The 15,730-nt window shown below is 64.1% G+C and overlaps 2 protein-coding genes across 2 annotated transcripts; one reads left to right on the top strand and one right to left on the bottom strand.

The window, feature by feature from the left end:
* Positions 1 to 684: 684 nt before the first annotated feature.
* On the top strand, positions 685 to 4,936 carry MYL5 (myosin light chain 5; the record flags this gene model as incomplete). The annotated part of the gene is made up of 8 exons (XM_082837683.1): positions 685 to 858; positions 926 to 1,051; positions 2,234 to 2,341; positions 2,488 to 2,563; positions 3,365 to 3,469; positions 3,877 to 3,955; positions 4,428 to 4,476; positions 4,841 to 4,936. 8 exons carry the CDS (start codon positions 685 to 687, stop codon positions 4,934 to 4,936), a joined length of 813 nt encoding a protein of 270 aa, XP_082693809.1.
* A 658-nt stretch (positions 4,937 to 5,594) lies between these two features.
* SLC49A3 (solute carrier family 49 member 3) lies at positions 5,595 to 15,503 on the bottom strand (the record flags this gene model as incomplete). The annotated part of the gene is given in 16 exon segments (XM_082837684.1): positions 5,595 to 5,797; positions 5,800 to 6,082; positions 6,470 to 6,569; positions 6,783 to 6,810; positions 6,813 to 6,875; positions 6,878 to 6,917; positions 7,134 to 7,276; positions 7,994 to 8,111; positions 8,238 to 8,346; positions 8,348 to 8,361; positions 9,531 to 9,607; positions 9,757 to 9,810; positions 9,813 to 9,966; positions 10,147 to 10,305; positions 13,138 to 13,346; positions 15,482 to 15,503. Coding segments are annotated over 16 exon segments (1,776 nt in total).
* Positions 15,504 to 15,730: the final 227 nt, after the last annotated feature.

A 15,730-nucleotide genomic window follows, 5' to 3' on the forward strand; every position in this document is an offset into this window, starting at 1 on the left:
AAATTTCTCTGGGGCTGAAGGTGGGGCCAGAGTGCTGGTGGGGGGACCACATACCAGTAGCTTCCACGGTGCCGGGGGGAGTGGCGGCCAGTGGAGGGCACGCACAGGCCCAGGAACACACGCTTACGGAAACCGCCCAGGGAAGACCCCTGAAGCCGGGGAGACCCACATTGGCCCAGCGTCCTTCCTGGGGACTGCGGGGTGGGGTCGGGGCGGGGGCATCCAACCTGGCTCAGGACGCAGGGGCCGCCTGCTGACACCCCTGCACCTGTCAGGGCAGCTGTCCGTGCTGAGTCCCGATATTCTCCCAGGAGTCAGGCTCTGCGGCTATCTTTAGAGCTGTGCTCAGACAGGCCGGCCACAGGACACCTCCCCAGGGGCTCAGCTAGCCTCCTCCGGCCCTCCCCAAGCCTGGGCCTCCTGAGCACAGACCCCACGGGCCTACCCCTCTCTCGGTGTGCTGTTCCCCACTCCCGCAGCCCGGCCAAGGTCCGTCCCGGTGTCGCACCCAGACCCGCCTGGCTGGGAGTGATGGGGTCACCGCGTAGCCCAGGCCCAGGTGTCCCACATCGGTCACACGTTAGCCCTCCAGGGGTCCTCCAGACAGAGCCCCCAGGTCCCTCCAGGCGGGTCACGCATCCCCAGCCAGGTTCCTCAAATGGTGAGCTGGCCCTGGGATCGCGGATGGCAGCACCTCAGCAGCACCACGTGGCGGAGGGTGTGTGCCCCTCGCCTTCCAGCCGCAGCAGGTGCTGTGTGGCTCGGAGATGTGCCCCTGAGGACCCCCACCCAGTGATTGCAGCTCATCCCAACCCCACCCAGACCTGGCCCCGGAGGCTCAGAAAACTTGTTCTCCAGGTATGAAACCACCGTGGAATCCCATCTGCCCACTTCATCCACCCACTGGCCTCCTCCTCCTGTTCAGCCTGCAGACCCCCACCCCTTCCTGCCACTAACTCTGCACTTCCCCACCATCGAGGACCAGGGCATCTTCTCCCTGACTTTGTGGTGGCCCCCAACATCTGGTACCACCAACCGGCACCTGGGCCAGGTCCCTCCCCAGACTCTGCCCCTGGGGCCATGCTGTAGCAGGAAGATCTGGCTGAGTGCTGGGCCCAGCCCAGCCCACATGGGCCATCCTCCATCCCAGAAATGTCATCCCCCTCTGAGGGCCAGGCAAGGAGCTCCCTGCCGTGGGGACAAGAGGGCTGGCCCCAGGGCTGGGGTCAGGGCCTGGGACGTCTCTGCCACCAAGGCGGGGAGGCAAGGGCAGACAGACATACTTGGGGGGCGCTTGCTGACTGGCCACCAGGGTCATTCACAGTAACTGTGTGCAAGTCTGGGAAAGGTGCCCCTTCCTCTGGTTCCCGCAGTCCCCAGGCCCTTGACCCATGTGCAGGTCACCCCAGAGATGCACAGAACACAGACTCCAGGGTAGGGGGCAGGTGGGGAGGTGCCTGAAGGCCGGGGGCCTATTGGGCCAGCAGGATGGGGGCGTCTGACCCACTGCTGGCTGCCAAAGCTCGCTCTGCAGTTGTCCAGTCCCCCGGGTAGCCCTGAGCCTGTCCTTGTAGGGAGTGGCAGCCGGAGTCTGAGCTGTCCTGGGGGACTGGGTAAGAGCTTAAGACGGACGACCTCAGCAGGGAGGGCACAGACCATCGCATCAGGCAGACCCAGGCATGGTGAGTGTGCTGCGTGTACACACACGAGTGTGTCTGTACCTGATGTGCGTGTGGGACCGTGTGGATGGGTGTGTGTGCACGTGTCACGTGCATGAGTGTGTTTTGCCTGATTACGTGTGCACACAAGTTGAGTTTGTGCACACGTGTGAGGGTCTGTGTGTGCTGGGGTTTGGGGGAGATCTGTGCCCTGTGAAAGCCCTGGTGACAGCCTGGGGCTGGAAGGTGGGGGTCCTGGCCTTCACCCTAGTGGGGTCCCCAGAACAAGCCCTTCCACCTTCTGGCCGCCGGCACGGTTCATTTGCTCCCTGTTCCTCCCGGCTGGACTGCAGACTGAGCAGGGCATAGTTCAGGGTGAACCCCGCACGGGTCCCTCTGACCATGCCAAGCACCTGCAGCTGCCCCAGCCCAGGGACACGGGCTTGGGGCCCCCTGGAGCCCCAAATGCCACGGTGCACCCGTCCTCTGCATTGAGTCTCCCCAAATGCCTGGCTGCCCCCAAGGAGACCCTCGGGCAGGCTGGGGTACCCTGAGCCTTGGTGTTCTCATCTCAGGCCAGCAGGAAGGCCAAGAAGAAGGAGGGGGGGGCCCTGCGGGCCCAGAGGGCATCATCCAATGTCTTCTCCAACTTTGAGCAGACCCAGATCCAGGAGTTCAAGGAGGTGAGGCCCTGCTCTTGTACCGGGAACCCCTCCACCCAGAAGCTCATACCTGAGGGGTCCCCTGGGAAGTGTAATGCAGGTGACAAGACCCTCGATCCAGAGCCAGGAAAGGGGGCACAGCCCAGTGAACCTGGCCTCGGTTCCAGGCGTTCACACTCATGGACCAGAACCGAGACGGCTTCATTGACAAGGAGGACCTGAAGGACACCTACGCCTCCCTGGGTATGTGCCCCGGGGGCAGAACTCCAGCACAGCACCCCGACTCCCCTGCCCTCCGGCTCCAGTCCCAGAGCCTCGCTCCGCTCCTGGGCCTTAAAGCCTGACCTGACTTCCCGTGGGCTCTGGGGAGGAGGGGGCCTCTCCTGGGGAGAAATTCCCCTCTAGTTTGACCAGGGCGGGCAGAGGGCATCACGGGGTGGGTGGCACAACCCAAGCATGGGCGTCCCAGAGCGGGAGATGGTAAAGAGCTCGAGGAAGGCGCTGCTGCCCCTGTGCGGGGCAGGCTGGCACTCCCACCCCTGGCACGGTCAGGAGGCCCAGGAGTGCAGCTGGGAGAGGACACAGAGACGCACCAGAGGCTCGTCCTTCGCAGGCGGCACGGCCCAGCCCGCGGCCCTGCCTCCCTCCCCACCTGGGGACGGCTGTCCTCAGCCTGAGGCGGCCCTGCCCTTGGAGCTGGGGGGGGGGGGGCAGGCTGGTTTCTACCTGGGAGGTGCCCCCTCACACCCAGCTAACAGATCACAGGCCTTCCGGCTCCTCTCCCCCACTCAGTCCACCTCCCGGGGCTGGGGTTTGGGGCTCTGCTGACCCTCAGAACCTGTATCCATCCACCACGCCTGGGCCAAGGGTGCCTGCACTGGCTCACGTCCCTCTCTCCGGTCGTCCCATCTTTGTTCTGGGGTTGCCTGGAGAATGATGGAGGGGGGTGGCCCCGTGGGGCACCTATTCGGACCACAAGGCAGCCAGGGCAGGCGACACTCCTGCCCTGTGACCCCCCCACCCCACCCCTGACGTCTGCAACAGGCAAAACCAACGTCAAGGATGAGGAGCTGGACGCCATGCTCAGGGAGGCCTCGGGGCCCATCAACTTCACCATGTTCCTGAACATGTTTGGGGAGAAGCTGAGCGGTGAGTGTGGGCCAGCCCGCAGGTCTGCCAGCGCAGCGTGTGCGCTTACATAGTTCCAAGCGCTTAAAGATCCACACGTCTCACATAAAAACCCAATCTGCAGATCCCTTGAAAAGCCCCAGGACCTGGCATTCCGGGACCCACATCTGTGGGGCCTGTCAGCCCCCCAGGGTGGGTGAGCTGACAGCCCAGACCCAACTCTTCGGCCACTGATGGGGGCCTCTGTCCCTCATTGAGAACTCGCCCAGCTCTGGGCCTAGCGGGACCCAAGGGACCCCGAGAACAGTACCCCTGGGGTGGGAGCTGAGGGTCTCCCAGGTGCTCAGAGTGGGAAGGCCATTCAGGGCACTGAGTGGGCGAGGGCGTGGACCCCAAGTTGCCCAGGACTCAAGGCCTCCTGTGGGCAGGCACGGATGCCGAGGAGACCATCCTCAACGCATTCAAGATGCTGGACTCCGACGGCAAAGGCAGCATCAACAAGGACTAGTGAGTGTGGCTGCAGGCACCCGGGCGCCACCAGGGTAGGAGGGGTGCCAACCGCCCCACCCCGCTTTCAGGGTACCCGAGGGCCGGATCAGCCCTACCCACACGGGGCCAGTGGTCACTGCCATTCAGACCATCGCTGGGTCTTTAGCCCCTCTGGGGGCTACTTCAGCCAGGCACCGTGAACGGACCTATTCGGTGCGCCAGGCACTGGCCCCCAGGGGCGTGGGGGTCAGGGAAGGCTCCCTGTGGGCACCCCCCCACCCCACCCCAGTGCCCAGGACTCACCCGGAGCCAGGCTCCCACGAGGCACCTGCCCTGTGAGCGGGTGGGATTGAAGGGGGGGCACACCCACCTCGGAGCAGCCCTGTCCCCCCATGTGGGCCCGTCACGGGGCTCCCCCGGGGCCACCCCTCCAGTCAGGGCCATGCCTGCTCCGGAGCAGCCTAACCTGGCCCCTCCCTCCTGTCCTCAGCATCCGGCGGCTGCTCGTGTCCCAGGCCGACAAGATGACGGCTGAGGAGGTCTGTCCCCTCACCCCACCCCCCCTCCAAGGCCCCCACCCCCACCCCCCCCCCAAGGCCCTCTGTGAAGCCCAAGCATGGCTCTCGGGGCTCTGGGGGCTCAGGAGGGGGATGTGCCTCAGCCCCCAGAGGCTGCAGCCTTGGGGAGGGTGGGACGCCCGGTGTCCAGGAAGGGAGACACCCGCCCCGGCCCCAACCCTTGCTCTGCAGGGTCTCCCCCCACTTCCTTCCCCCCAAGCACAGAAACAACACAGAGCCTGGAGTCCAGTTCCTGTGATTAATTCACCTGCTGGCTGCGGCCTCGGGGACCCTCCCACTCCCTCCCACCCCTGCCTGGGCCTCACGACCCCCACCAAACTCGCAGGTTGACCAGATGTTCCAGTTCTCCACCATAGACGCTGCAGGCAACCTGGACTACAAGGCACTGAGCTACGCGCTCACCCACGGGGAGGCGGAGTGAGGGCCACCCCTCCCCCACTGGGCCGCGGCCAGTTCAATAAACGTGAACCCACAAACCGGCCTGCAAATGTCTCTTTCGGGGGGAGAAGTTGCCCCCCTGGGGGTGGGGGTGTCCGTGGGGGCAGAAGGGTCTTCAGGGGGTGGGAGCATCTGCCTGGGGCCCACCCTCTGCTTCCGGCCCAGCCGGGCCCCACCTGCTCTCCCCACCTGTGCTAGCGCTGGCTGGGGGGCTGCTCATTCAGGGCTCAGCAGAGGTTGAGCATGGCTCTGGGATAGGCTCCTTCAAGGAAGGCCTTCCCCACACCTGTCCACTCCAGACTCAGCCATGCTGGGGCCCTCAGGATCCCCAGCCCACTCAGCGCCCCTCAGCCGTGCCCCCGGGCCAGGCCGGCCTGCCCATACGCAGCGCCTGCCCCAGCCACCCTGGGTCTGGCCTGGCCGCCGGAGTGCCCCGCCTGGTCAGCGGCCTCTTGCCTCCACAGCGGCAGCTCTCCTTGCTACAGCCACAGGGAGTCCCCTGGGCTGGCCTGCCTGTGTTCGAGGACCCCGGGCCCCCCGGATGCTGGTACCATCCCAGGCTCAAGCGTGACTGGTGTAGCCGAGGGGACCAGGGCCTGCCTCTCCTGGCTGCCCCTTCACGGCCCCAGGCCCGCTTCTCATCACACCAGCTGCTCCCCGGCCTCTGGTCCGCTGCAGGGGCCCCATGACGTCTCAGAGGACTCCCAGGGGGAGGGAGGCGGAGCCAGGATCACCGGCTCCAGGAGGGGCTGCTGGGGCCCGTGGGGGTGGGGGGGCCACGGTGGGGCCTCGGGGGTGGCCGCCGAGCTTGCCGGGCGCACGTCTTCCTGGACGGAGGGGCTGCGTCGGCCTCGGCCTGCAGGCACCGGTATGGGGTGTGCAGGAAGAGCACCCCAAAGCAGCTGAAAAGGACGCACAGGCCGGCCACCAGCAACGTGGACTCCGGGGGGGGCCGTGGCCCAGCTCTGCCGAGGCTCCCCAAGTGCCAGAGTGCCCCCCCCGGGTGCAGGGGACCCCGAACCCCACTAACCATGACCTCAGAGTGACCCCGGGGACAGATCCTGTCCCAGCCCCAAGGGGCCCCAAAGGTGGGTTCACAGTCATGAGCCCCGAGGTCACCGCACCGGGTCTGGGGACGAGGGCATGCAACCATCTCTCTGGTGGCGACCCCACTCCTGTCTCTCACACTCTGTCTCCGTCTCTGTCATTCTCACTGTCTGACTCTCCCTGTCTCTCTTTTATCTCATTTCAAAACCAGTCACATAGGGGTTAGAGGTTGAGCTCTCATAAGGGCCTCAGGGCTGCTCCCACCAGGCTGAGCCTGAGGTTCGGCCTGTTGCCCTCTGACCCCACCCGACCCCCCCAACCCCCGCCGTGGGTGCCCTGCACCTGCCCACCAAGGGTAGTGGAAGTCGCCAAGAAGCGCACGGAGGGGAGATTTCCAGGGCTGGGTGGGGGCCGACCTGCTGGTCTGCGCCCTCGGAGCCCCACAGGCTGCGGCCCTCACCCTTCAGGCCAGCGGGTCCTGGCCGTCCCGGCAGGTGGAGAAGGATAGCTCCACGCGGCGCACGGTCAAGGAGGCCAGCAGCGCCATGCTGAGCACACCCTCGGGCTGCCTGCACAGCCACGAGGCCCACAGCCCTGCCCGGGGCACTGCCCCGGCACCCGTAGTCATCCCGAGGGCAGGGCGCTGCTCTGGTCACCGTGGGCCCTGCGGCCAGCCCAGGCCAGCACACGGCAGGCGCTCAGGTCACCTGCTGTGTGGCCTGGGGTGAGGTGAGGGGAGGCTCTCTGGGTGCCCAGGGAAGTGTTGGGGGATGGGCACTCACCCCAGCACGAGGACCAGGCCCGTGGCCCACCCTCACCCCCAGGGAAGGAGCGCTCGACAGCCAGCTGCACGGCGACAGGCACCGCTGAGAAGCAAAGAGCCCAAGTGGCGAGCAGGTGGCGGCCAGCTGGGGCCCCTGGGGGCAGCGAGCCGCACAGACGGATGCGGCAGGAGTCAGACGCGCCACAGCCCTAGACGCCCAGACCCTGCCAGGCCCTGCACCTGAGGGGCGGGGCAGCGCCCAGGGTCAGAGTGGGTCTGGATGTCCGTTACGGCCGACCTGCCAACTCCCCCACCCCGGGGCACCGCACTTTGACTCGTGCAAGGTGGTCTCGGCTCAGAGGACTCTCACCGGGGCAAAGGCCATGCAGACCAGAGATGTCAGGCAGAGGCCGATCCTGACAGCTCCAGTGAAATGCTCGGTCCGGTCCACGTACAGGCCAAGAGGCAGCGCCCCCAAGACCCCAAACGCAATGAAGAGAGCCCCGCAGAGGCCTGCAAGTTCCTGGAGGAGAGGCGGCGGGGGCACCCTGTCATCTGGGGCCAGGAGGAGGCCCTCACCCTTAGGATGTACGCCGTCACCGGGGAGCCCACGGCAGGGTCACTGAACGGAGCCTGAGGCCCAGGCAGGCTGGCACGGAAGGCATGGCTGCACCGCTGGCTGGGGGAAGAGGTGTCCTCCCCGGAGGCGCCATTTCCCTGCGCTACCCCCAGCCAGGAGCTCAACAATTGCTAGAGAAAGGGCCTGCCTACTGCAGACACCCCTCAGTGCCGGCCACCCCTGAAAAGCTGGGAACGCGAGAGGCCCGAACCCCACACCCAGGGCTGATGCAGACAGTGGAGGGCGCGGCCAGAGGTGCTATGAGCAGAGCAAGGCCCCCTCCTCTGCATCTCCAATATCAGCGGGTCCCCCAGGGCTGGGGTGGCTGGGGCATGGCGGAAAGCGCCACACGAAATCCCAGTGGAACACACTTGAGCTCTGCCAGCACCCCCTCCCCACGGCCACCACCCCGCTGTCTGCAGACACAGATTTTCACACAGCATCTCAGTAGCGCCCACATCACCCCGTCCAAGTGTGGAAACCCAGCGCCTGGGGAGGTCGTGGGCCATTCCACAGCCACCAGCGGGAGAGCAGCGGCAGAAGAGAGCCTGTGGGGTGACAGGCCCCCAAAGCTCCGTCCTGCCGCGGGGCCCCCAGGGCAGGGCCGGCACCCGTGCTGGAGTGTCCGTTCACGCAGAGGATCTGCTCCAGGAGGGACGAGAAGCTGGAGCAGATGCCGATGCTGCCCCCAAAGCACGCGGCTAGGGGCCAGGAAGATGTAGGCCTTGTTCCCTGCGAGCTAAGGGGAGGGGCTGCTCAGCCCAGGAGCTCCAGCAGCACAGCCAGAGGCTCCCCGGGGCAGCCCCGCCCCCTTCCCCTCCCCCGCCCCGGGATCCCACAGCACACGCGCGGCACTGACCACTCCAGCCCCGCCAGGAACTTCTGTGCGGTGGAGTGGACAGCCCCCGCGGAGGACGGGGCGGGGGGCGTGCTCTCCCAGACGCAAGCAGGGGCCAGCAGGGGTGATGTAGACGCCCAGCTGCCGGGAGGGTATGCACGAATGCACACGCGTGTGGCTGCCTCACGCCCGCTGCTCCAGGCTCCTTGCCGGCTACCCCCACAGGTCATCCCCAGGTGGACGTCGGCAAGCCCCAGGGCTGTGCTGGGGCTGCTCTGCTTTGCTGCATTTGGAAACCCAGCTTTCAAAATACCACCCAAAGATGACTGCAACAGCGACAGCCTCAGCTCAGCCCTCTCCGGGAGCTCCACCCAGCGGCCACCTGGAACCCCCTCCCACCTCTGTGAATGACCCCAACACTCGCCCAGCTGGAAGCCCCTCTCACCTCGGCACACCTCCAAACCCCCAGCCCTGAGCCTGCCCCACTGCCCCACCCGATCAAAGCCCTGGCTCTCTCCCTGGACACTCGGCACACCCTTGGCTCTCCGAGTCATTCTGGACCAGATGGAGTCACTTTCCCCTCAGACGCCCCCGAGGTGTCCATCACGCCAGTGCTTTGCCACCTGGGCTGACCCTTCCCGCCACCCTCCCCTTGCTCAGCGGACACACTGGCCTCTGGCTGCAGGCCCCACCCATCAGCCTCACATCCACCTCAGAGCCTGCTGGTCCCTCATCTCCCTCCCTCGCCCCCCACATCTCCCTCCCTCGCCCCCCTCATCTCCCTCCCTCGCCCCCCACATCTCCCTCCCTCGCCCCCCTCATCTCCCTCCCTCGCCCCCCACATCTCCCTCCATCGCCCCCCTCATCTCCCTCCCTCGCCCCCCACAAACGCTTCCTTCTGCGCCAGCCGGCCTCTCGCCTCTCCAGAGCTGTCTCCCCGCCAAGGAAACCGCCGAACATCCCAGTCCCTGGAGCTGTGCCTGATGCTGGGAAGGTGCCCAGTACTTGCATACTTGCACATGAGGAAACCCCACATGCATGGAGTGCAACCCATGTGTGACCGCAGAAGGTGGCAAGTGCACACTCACACAGACAGGTGTGGACGCACAAGCCCGCCACTACGGCACTCACGTGCACACACGCACTAGCACACTCAGCCCATAAACGTACACACACACATGCAAACACGTAGCCATTCATGCACACCGACACACTCTACACTATACACACGGGTACACACACATGCACACAAACACATGTGCATGCATGCACACATACACTCACATGCGCACACTCCTGAGCTCCCTCACCATCAAGGGGATGTCCTCCTCCTTCTTCACCAGGGTGGGAGACAGCGGGCTGGCCACCAGGATGCCCAGGGGGTTTGCTGAATGGACGGGGACATGTGTCAGCTCAGAGTGGCAGGCTGGTCCCCAGCCCCCAGGAGGAGTCCCCATCCTCCAGGAGCGGGGAGCGCAGAGGTGCCGGGCCACGCGCTAAGCCAGCGGGGACGTCGGCCTCACCCCCGGGACTCACACACAGTGCCGATCATGTTGGCTGTGGCTCTCTGGTGCTCGGGAAACCACAGGTGGCCCGCTTGGCTGGAGAGATGACCAGGGTCTGGGTGAGGGCACAGAGGCTCTGCCCACCCGTGAGGAGAGCAAATGGGTTCTGGCGGCTGGTGATCATGCAGGGCTGGGAGCGGATCCCTCTCCCCGCAAAGTTCAGCCGCGCACACAGGACGGTCTGCAGGGCTGGGGTCAGAAGAGCTGCCCACCAGCCCAGACTCCCCCCTCCAGCACTGCAACCTCCATCCACCATGCAATGGCTGGGGACCCGGATCTAGGGAGGAGGCGACGGCTCTCGAGCCCACACTCGGGGACCCCACCCATCCCAGAGCGGGCCCCGGTGTGGGGTCCGACTCACCACCCAGCGGAGCCCAGCAGAGTCCAGAACCCAGATGGCCACCACGCCGAAAGGGATGGACACCACCAGGTAGGCCAGTGAGAGCCAGCTGATCTGCTCGGTGGAGAGGAGGAAGTGCTGTCTGACCGTGTCGGCCACGGGTGCGAAGCTGGGCCACAGCTGCAGACACAGGCCGGCACCAGCCCAGGAGGCACTACAGACACCACGACTGCCTGCTGTCCTGCGCGTGGCTGGCTGGTCTGCGGGAGGAAAAGGCCCAGTGGTCCTGTCAGGGCCAGGTTTTCTCCCGGTCATGCCAGAGGGAAGGCACGGAGCGGGGGCTCAGCCAGCACGCCCGGGCCGCAGACCAGCAGCCTCTCTGCAGGCGTGGTCCCAGGGGCAGACAGAGGCCACAACCTGGCTGGAGCCTGCAGGACAGCAAGTCCGCCCCAGGACTGACCCTCCAAGGAGAAGGCCCGAGGGCTGTCAGCAGAAGAGAGGTGGCCACCGTGCGGGGGCGGGAGGGGGCACCTAGACTGGGTGCGGCCAGAGCTGGAGCACGGGAGAGGGCCCCCGCCCCCAGCCACGTGCATGCATAGTTCGCCCAGATGGGCCAGGCAGAGGAGCACACTGGGGGCCACTCAGCGGACACGCAGTGCCTGTGGGGGACACCCAGGTGGACAAGGGCTTATGCAGGAGGGAGGGGGAGGCAGGCCCGGCTTGGCCCAGAGATGAAGGTGTCGCAAAACAAGCCCGTGAGCGCTCCAGCTCGGCGGACCCAGCAACGCAGGAGCTCGCCCCGGGCCAGGTTCCCCACAGTGGAGGCTCCGAGATCCAGGCTTCCTAACCCAGACGGAGCTCTGACCACAAAGCCTCACGCGACACCGAGCTTAGGCAGCAGCTGCCTTTCCTTCCCTTTCTTCAGGACAGAGCCGGGCGCAGATCTCCCAGGTTTAGGAAGAGCTCCGCGCAGGCCCAGCTGCTTCCTGCCCGGCCTGATCCAGCGGCGAGAAAGCCACACCTGCCCTGCGGAGCAGCCAAGCTCATCATCCCTCGCCAGCCTCGCCCCATCCTCCTTCCTCCCAGAGCTTGTGGCCGGAGGGGCAGAGACAGGTCTAAGACACACACAGTGACGCGGGGACAACTGTTTGCCCCCATTGCATGACATTTCCCTTCCACCTGTTCCCAGCCTGCCAGGTGCCCCTGCACGTCCTTTGAGAACGCTGGCGGCCGCCCCACACACTGGCTCTCACCCAGACCCACTCCGGGGCCACCCAGCCCTCACTGCAAGCACAGCCCCACCGGCCCTTCACACTGCCCCTCAGAACCCGAGGGCCCTGCTCATCTGGCCGCAAAGGGAGTAAGCAAGGGGCCACGCGGACTTGGCCAGGGCACACCTGATGGTCCCTGCTCCCTGTCGGGACCACGCAGAGATCATGACAATTCCCAGTGCGATTCTTGTTTGTTCCATAATGACTTGTGAACGAGAGAAGTTCAGTGGGACAGCCGCGGTGTCCAAGGGCCTTCTCAGGGCTGCCCGATGCCTGTCCACACCCAGACTCCTCAGAGCAGCTCAGGGGGCTGGGGGAGACCGCTGCTCTGCATTCTCAGACCAATGCACCCCAACCAGTTCTGGCTTTACAGCGTCTAGACACAGGGACGTGGTGAGTCCTGCAGAGAAAAGAGGCTTCTGGAGTCCCGGCAGACCCCAGGCCCAGGCTGCAGAGGCCACCTGTCCCAGCATGGGGCCAGCCAGCAAGGAGAGGAGGGAAAAGGCCCTGAGAAGTCTGGAATGACATCCAAGAGGGGCTGCCACCCGAGAAGCTCTCTGAGGCGGGGTCCTCCTGCCTCGCCTGACACCTCTCCTCGTCTCGGTCTCTGCTTCTGACTGTCCTTTGGCCGCTTGGTACCTCCCTGAGCTGTGGGTCCCGCTGCCACCTGCAGCTCTGCACTATGTGATTGTGGCCACCCAAGGCTGCCCAACCAGTCCCTGGGATCCTGAGGGAGGCCAAGCGATGTTCCTTCAGGCAGACGCGGCAGCACAGGAGAGGGGAGCCCAGGGAGCCGGTGCGGGCAGCACTGCAGCCTGGTCCCTGGGGAAGGCAGCCACTGGGGTCAGCTTTGGGAAGCGCGTGCAGATAGATGCCTGCCCAGGGCCCCGTCCAGGGCTGGAAGGGAGGAGAGAGGTCCACCGGCTGAGCCTGGCAGGCAGCGTGTGATGGGCTGGGCAGAGCGACTGGGGCCTCAGGGGTGAGTCTGGGGGAGAAGCAGATAAGGAGAGCTGGGTCCCTGGAACTGGCAGACCGGTTCTCACTGCCTGCTTCTCTGGTCTCAGGGGCTGTGATGATGAACACAGTCCCAGACAACAGTGGGGACAGTTCTAGAACAGGTGACGGGTCACTGCAGACCCCAGCTGGGTAGCTATGAAGAGAACGGTTGGACAGGTAAGGAAGGCCTCCTGTGAGGGACCTTGGAACCGAGTCAGAAACCCAAGGAGGGCATCCAGGGCACAGGTAAGGGGGTGGGGAGGGCAAGAGCCAGAGCCAGATGCCAAGGCCTGTGCCAGGGCTTTTGCTTTGCAGAAGGGGGGGCACCGCTGGAGGAGACCTTCTTGGCTGTGGACGGTGACCCCCTCCTGTGGCAGGAGAGGGATCCTTTCCAAACCAGCGAGGGTCGCAGGACCCAGACGCAGCCCCCGCGAGGGCAGACACAAGCCCCGTTCTCCCTGCTCAGCCGCGGCCAGGGAAGGGCTTCTCCGCGCCTGTCCCACCCTGAGGTGGCCGGCGGCCCCGCCCCCGCGCTCCCGCCGTCCCGCAGGTCCCGAGAGGTGGAGGGTCGGTCCCGGACCGGCCGCAACCGGGCTCTCACTGTCCGATTCTCCGGAGAGCCGGCGGCCGGCGAGCACCGGGACGCTGGCGGGTGCGAGGAGCGCGAGCCCTTGGGCGCGGCAGTCGGGGCTCAGCGGGTCCCGGCCTCGGCTCGCAGCCCCGCCCCGAGCCCCGAGCCCCGTACCGTGGCGTTGGAGCAGCGGCCTCGCCAGGCCTGCCTCCCCGCCTCCCTGATCAGCAGCAGGAAGGCGCGGCGGTGCGCGCAGGGGCGGTCGCCCCCCAGCACGCCCCGGGCGGAGTCGCGGCGCCCCCGGGCCAGGCCACCGCCCGCCTCGCCGTCGCCGCCGCGCCCTGGCTGCCGGCTTTCGGAGCCGCGCGTGGGCTGGGACCGCCCTCGGAGGCGGGGTCGGGCAGGGGTCACCACCCCGCCGGCGGAAGAGGGACGATTCAGAAGCTGGATCTACCCCCGTCGGCCGGCACAGAAGGCGGCCGCAGAAACAAGAACAGGGTCCCCTGGCAGGGGCCAAGCAGGGCCGCGGCCTCTGTGTGCTCCCAGCGGTGAAGGCGCCCACGCGGCGGGTGCAGGACAGGGCGCCGGGAAGTCACCGTCCCGAGGGGGGCCACACTTCCTGGAAGGTGTTGTGGAAAGATCCTTACCCCCACCCCCGCCCCCCGCCGCCAATGCCTGAGGTCCAAACAAGTCACAAGGAGCAGCAGAAGGCCGGCCTGGAAGAGGAGGCTGGGGTCAGTTTGCAAAGCGCCTCGAATCCGCACTAGTCATTAGACTCAGCCCCGTAGGGCAGAAGTGGTCCCGGCAGAGGAAGGAGGGCGGGGCCCCCTGTCCCCCGACAGGGGAAGGGCTGTGCCCGAGCACGGGCCTTCGCCCAGGGCGGGGGCAGGCAGCCTCTCCCGCCTGGTTATTATCTGCAGTTTACAGCTGAGAAAACAGCTGGGGCCGAGCTAGGAGATGTAGGTTTCTGTGTGCTGGAAGGGAGGGAGGAGGGAGGTACCACCTTGTCCCTCTTCCACAAGAGCTCCCCTGTGGGCACAGGAAGTCTCTTGTCCAGCTTCCTCCCTCCCCCGAGGTCCACCTTGGACACCTCTCCATGGCTCCCCTAGTATTACTCCTCCTGAGGGCACCTGTGTAGCCCCCTGTGTGGGGCTGACATAAATGGACGTGATGCTGCCTTGTGCTCTCCGCCTCTGTGATGCTCCAGCTCTGCTGTGGGACTCCCCTCCCCACCCAGAGGGCTCTTATGCGGAGGCAGCACAGAACAATCAGTCACATGTCTATACACTAGTTTGGAACGTGTGGAAACCAAAATTAAAGACACATACCATTTACAATCATGTCAAAGAAATTTAAATGCTTGGGTGTAAACAGCAAAGTGTACACAGGACTTGTATGCTAAAGATTATGCAACGGTAATGAAAGAAACCAATAAAGACGTAAAAAAAATGGAGAGAGATACCATTTTCATGGATCAGAGAACTCAGCACAGTAAAGATGTCAAGCCTTCTCAGAGTGACCTGTAGGTGTAACAATTCTTATCAAAGGGTTATTGTAGACGTAGACTGGGAGAAAATATTTGCAAACCATGGACCCCATGAAGGACTGGTATCCGGAGTATATAAAGAGCGCTCCAAACTCAACAACAAAACACATGTCCAATTAGAAAGTGGGCAAAAGCGGTCAGGGGGCATGTGTCTGTATCGTGACTGTGGCGTGGATACACGGACCCGCACACGTGATACACTCGTGTCAGGTACACACACACATACACACACAGCGAATGCAAGTGAAACGAGAAATCTTAAAAAGATCATGGATTACATCAGCAACTGTGTTATGGCTGTGATAGAGTACATCTGTGTTTTGCAAGATGTTACTTTTGGGGGAAACTGGGCAAAGTGTACAAGGAATCTTGGTATTATTTCTTACAACTGCATTTGAACCTATAATTATCTCAAACTAAGAAGCTTAACTTTTAAAACTTACATAATGTGGAAAGTACATTCATTTGGAAACAATGACTTTTTCTACTCACATTTAATGAAAGAGTTTTGTTTAAATTCTGGACAACTATCTTTACCGTAAGCATCTACACTGTTCAGGTTTTGACTCAAGCTGTACCGGCACCCACACAAGTGTCCTTCTGCACCTGGAGCCCACGTGCACACCTCTGGAACCATCACAGCTTGGAGGTACATACCTTTAGTGATCTCCACACAAAACCCACCTTGCATCTTACTGTCGAAAATCATCTTTAAAGACTTGTTTAAAATAACATACAACGCACACAATTATGACTAAATCTGTTTCAATTTCTTTTTTTCCTTTTTTCTTAACCAAATATAGGCTCCGATCAGCATCCCACTCTACCATTAACTGAAGCTTTTTCGGGCTGATGTGTCCTCCTTAAACTGTCTCCTGCTCGTGATTAGGCAGCTGAGGGGCGTCTCTTTGCCAAGATTGGAGCAAAGGCAGCACGTCTTTGCTGAGGATGATATTGGAGAAGAAAGCTCACCTTCCAAGAGGCGCTGCCTCATCCGTTTGTTTGGTGTTTACTTGGTTTTTATCTTCTCCTCTCAGGAGAAGACCAGCTACTCGGGGGCAGGAATCAGTCTGTCCACACCCGAATCCCTGGGGCAGGGCGGGGCCGGCATGCGGTTGTGGCTGAGAGTGGACTGTGTGGGGTGGGCGCGCTTTCTGCCTTGTGCCCCCCTCCGTAGCCCCTGCATCTCCAGGCCCCGGCCAGCCTGGCAGGTTCTCGGAG

The sequence above is a fragment of the Leucopleurus acutus genome, assembly GCF_964270905.1.
Source record: "Leucopleurus acutus genome assembly, chromosome: 4".
Taxonomy (NCBI): domain Eukaryota; kingdom Metazoa; phylum Chordata; class Mammalia; order Artiodactyla; family Delphinidae; genus Leucopleurus; species Leucopleurus acutus.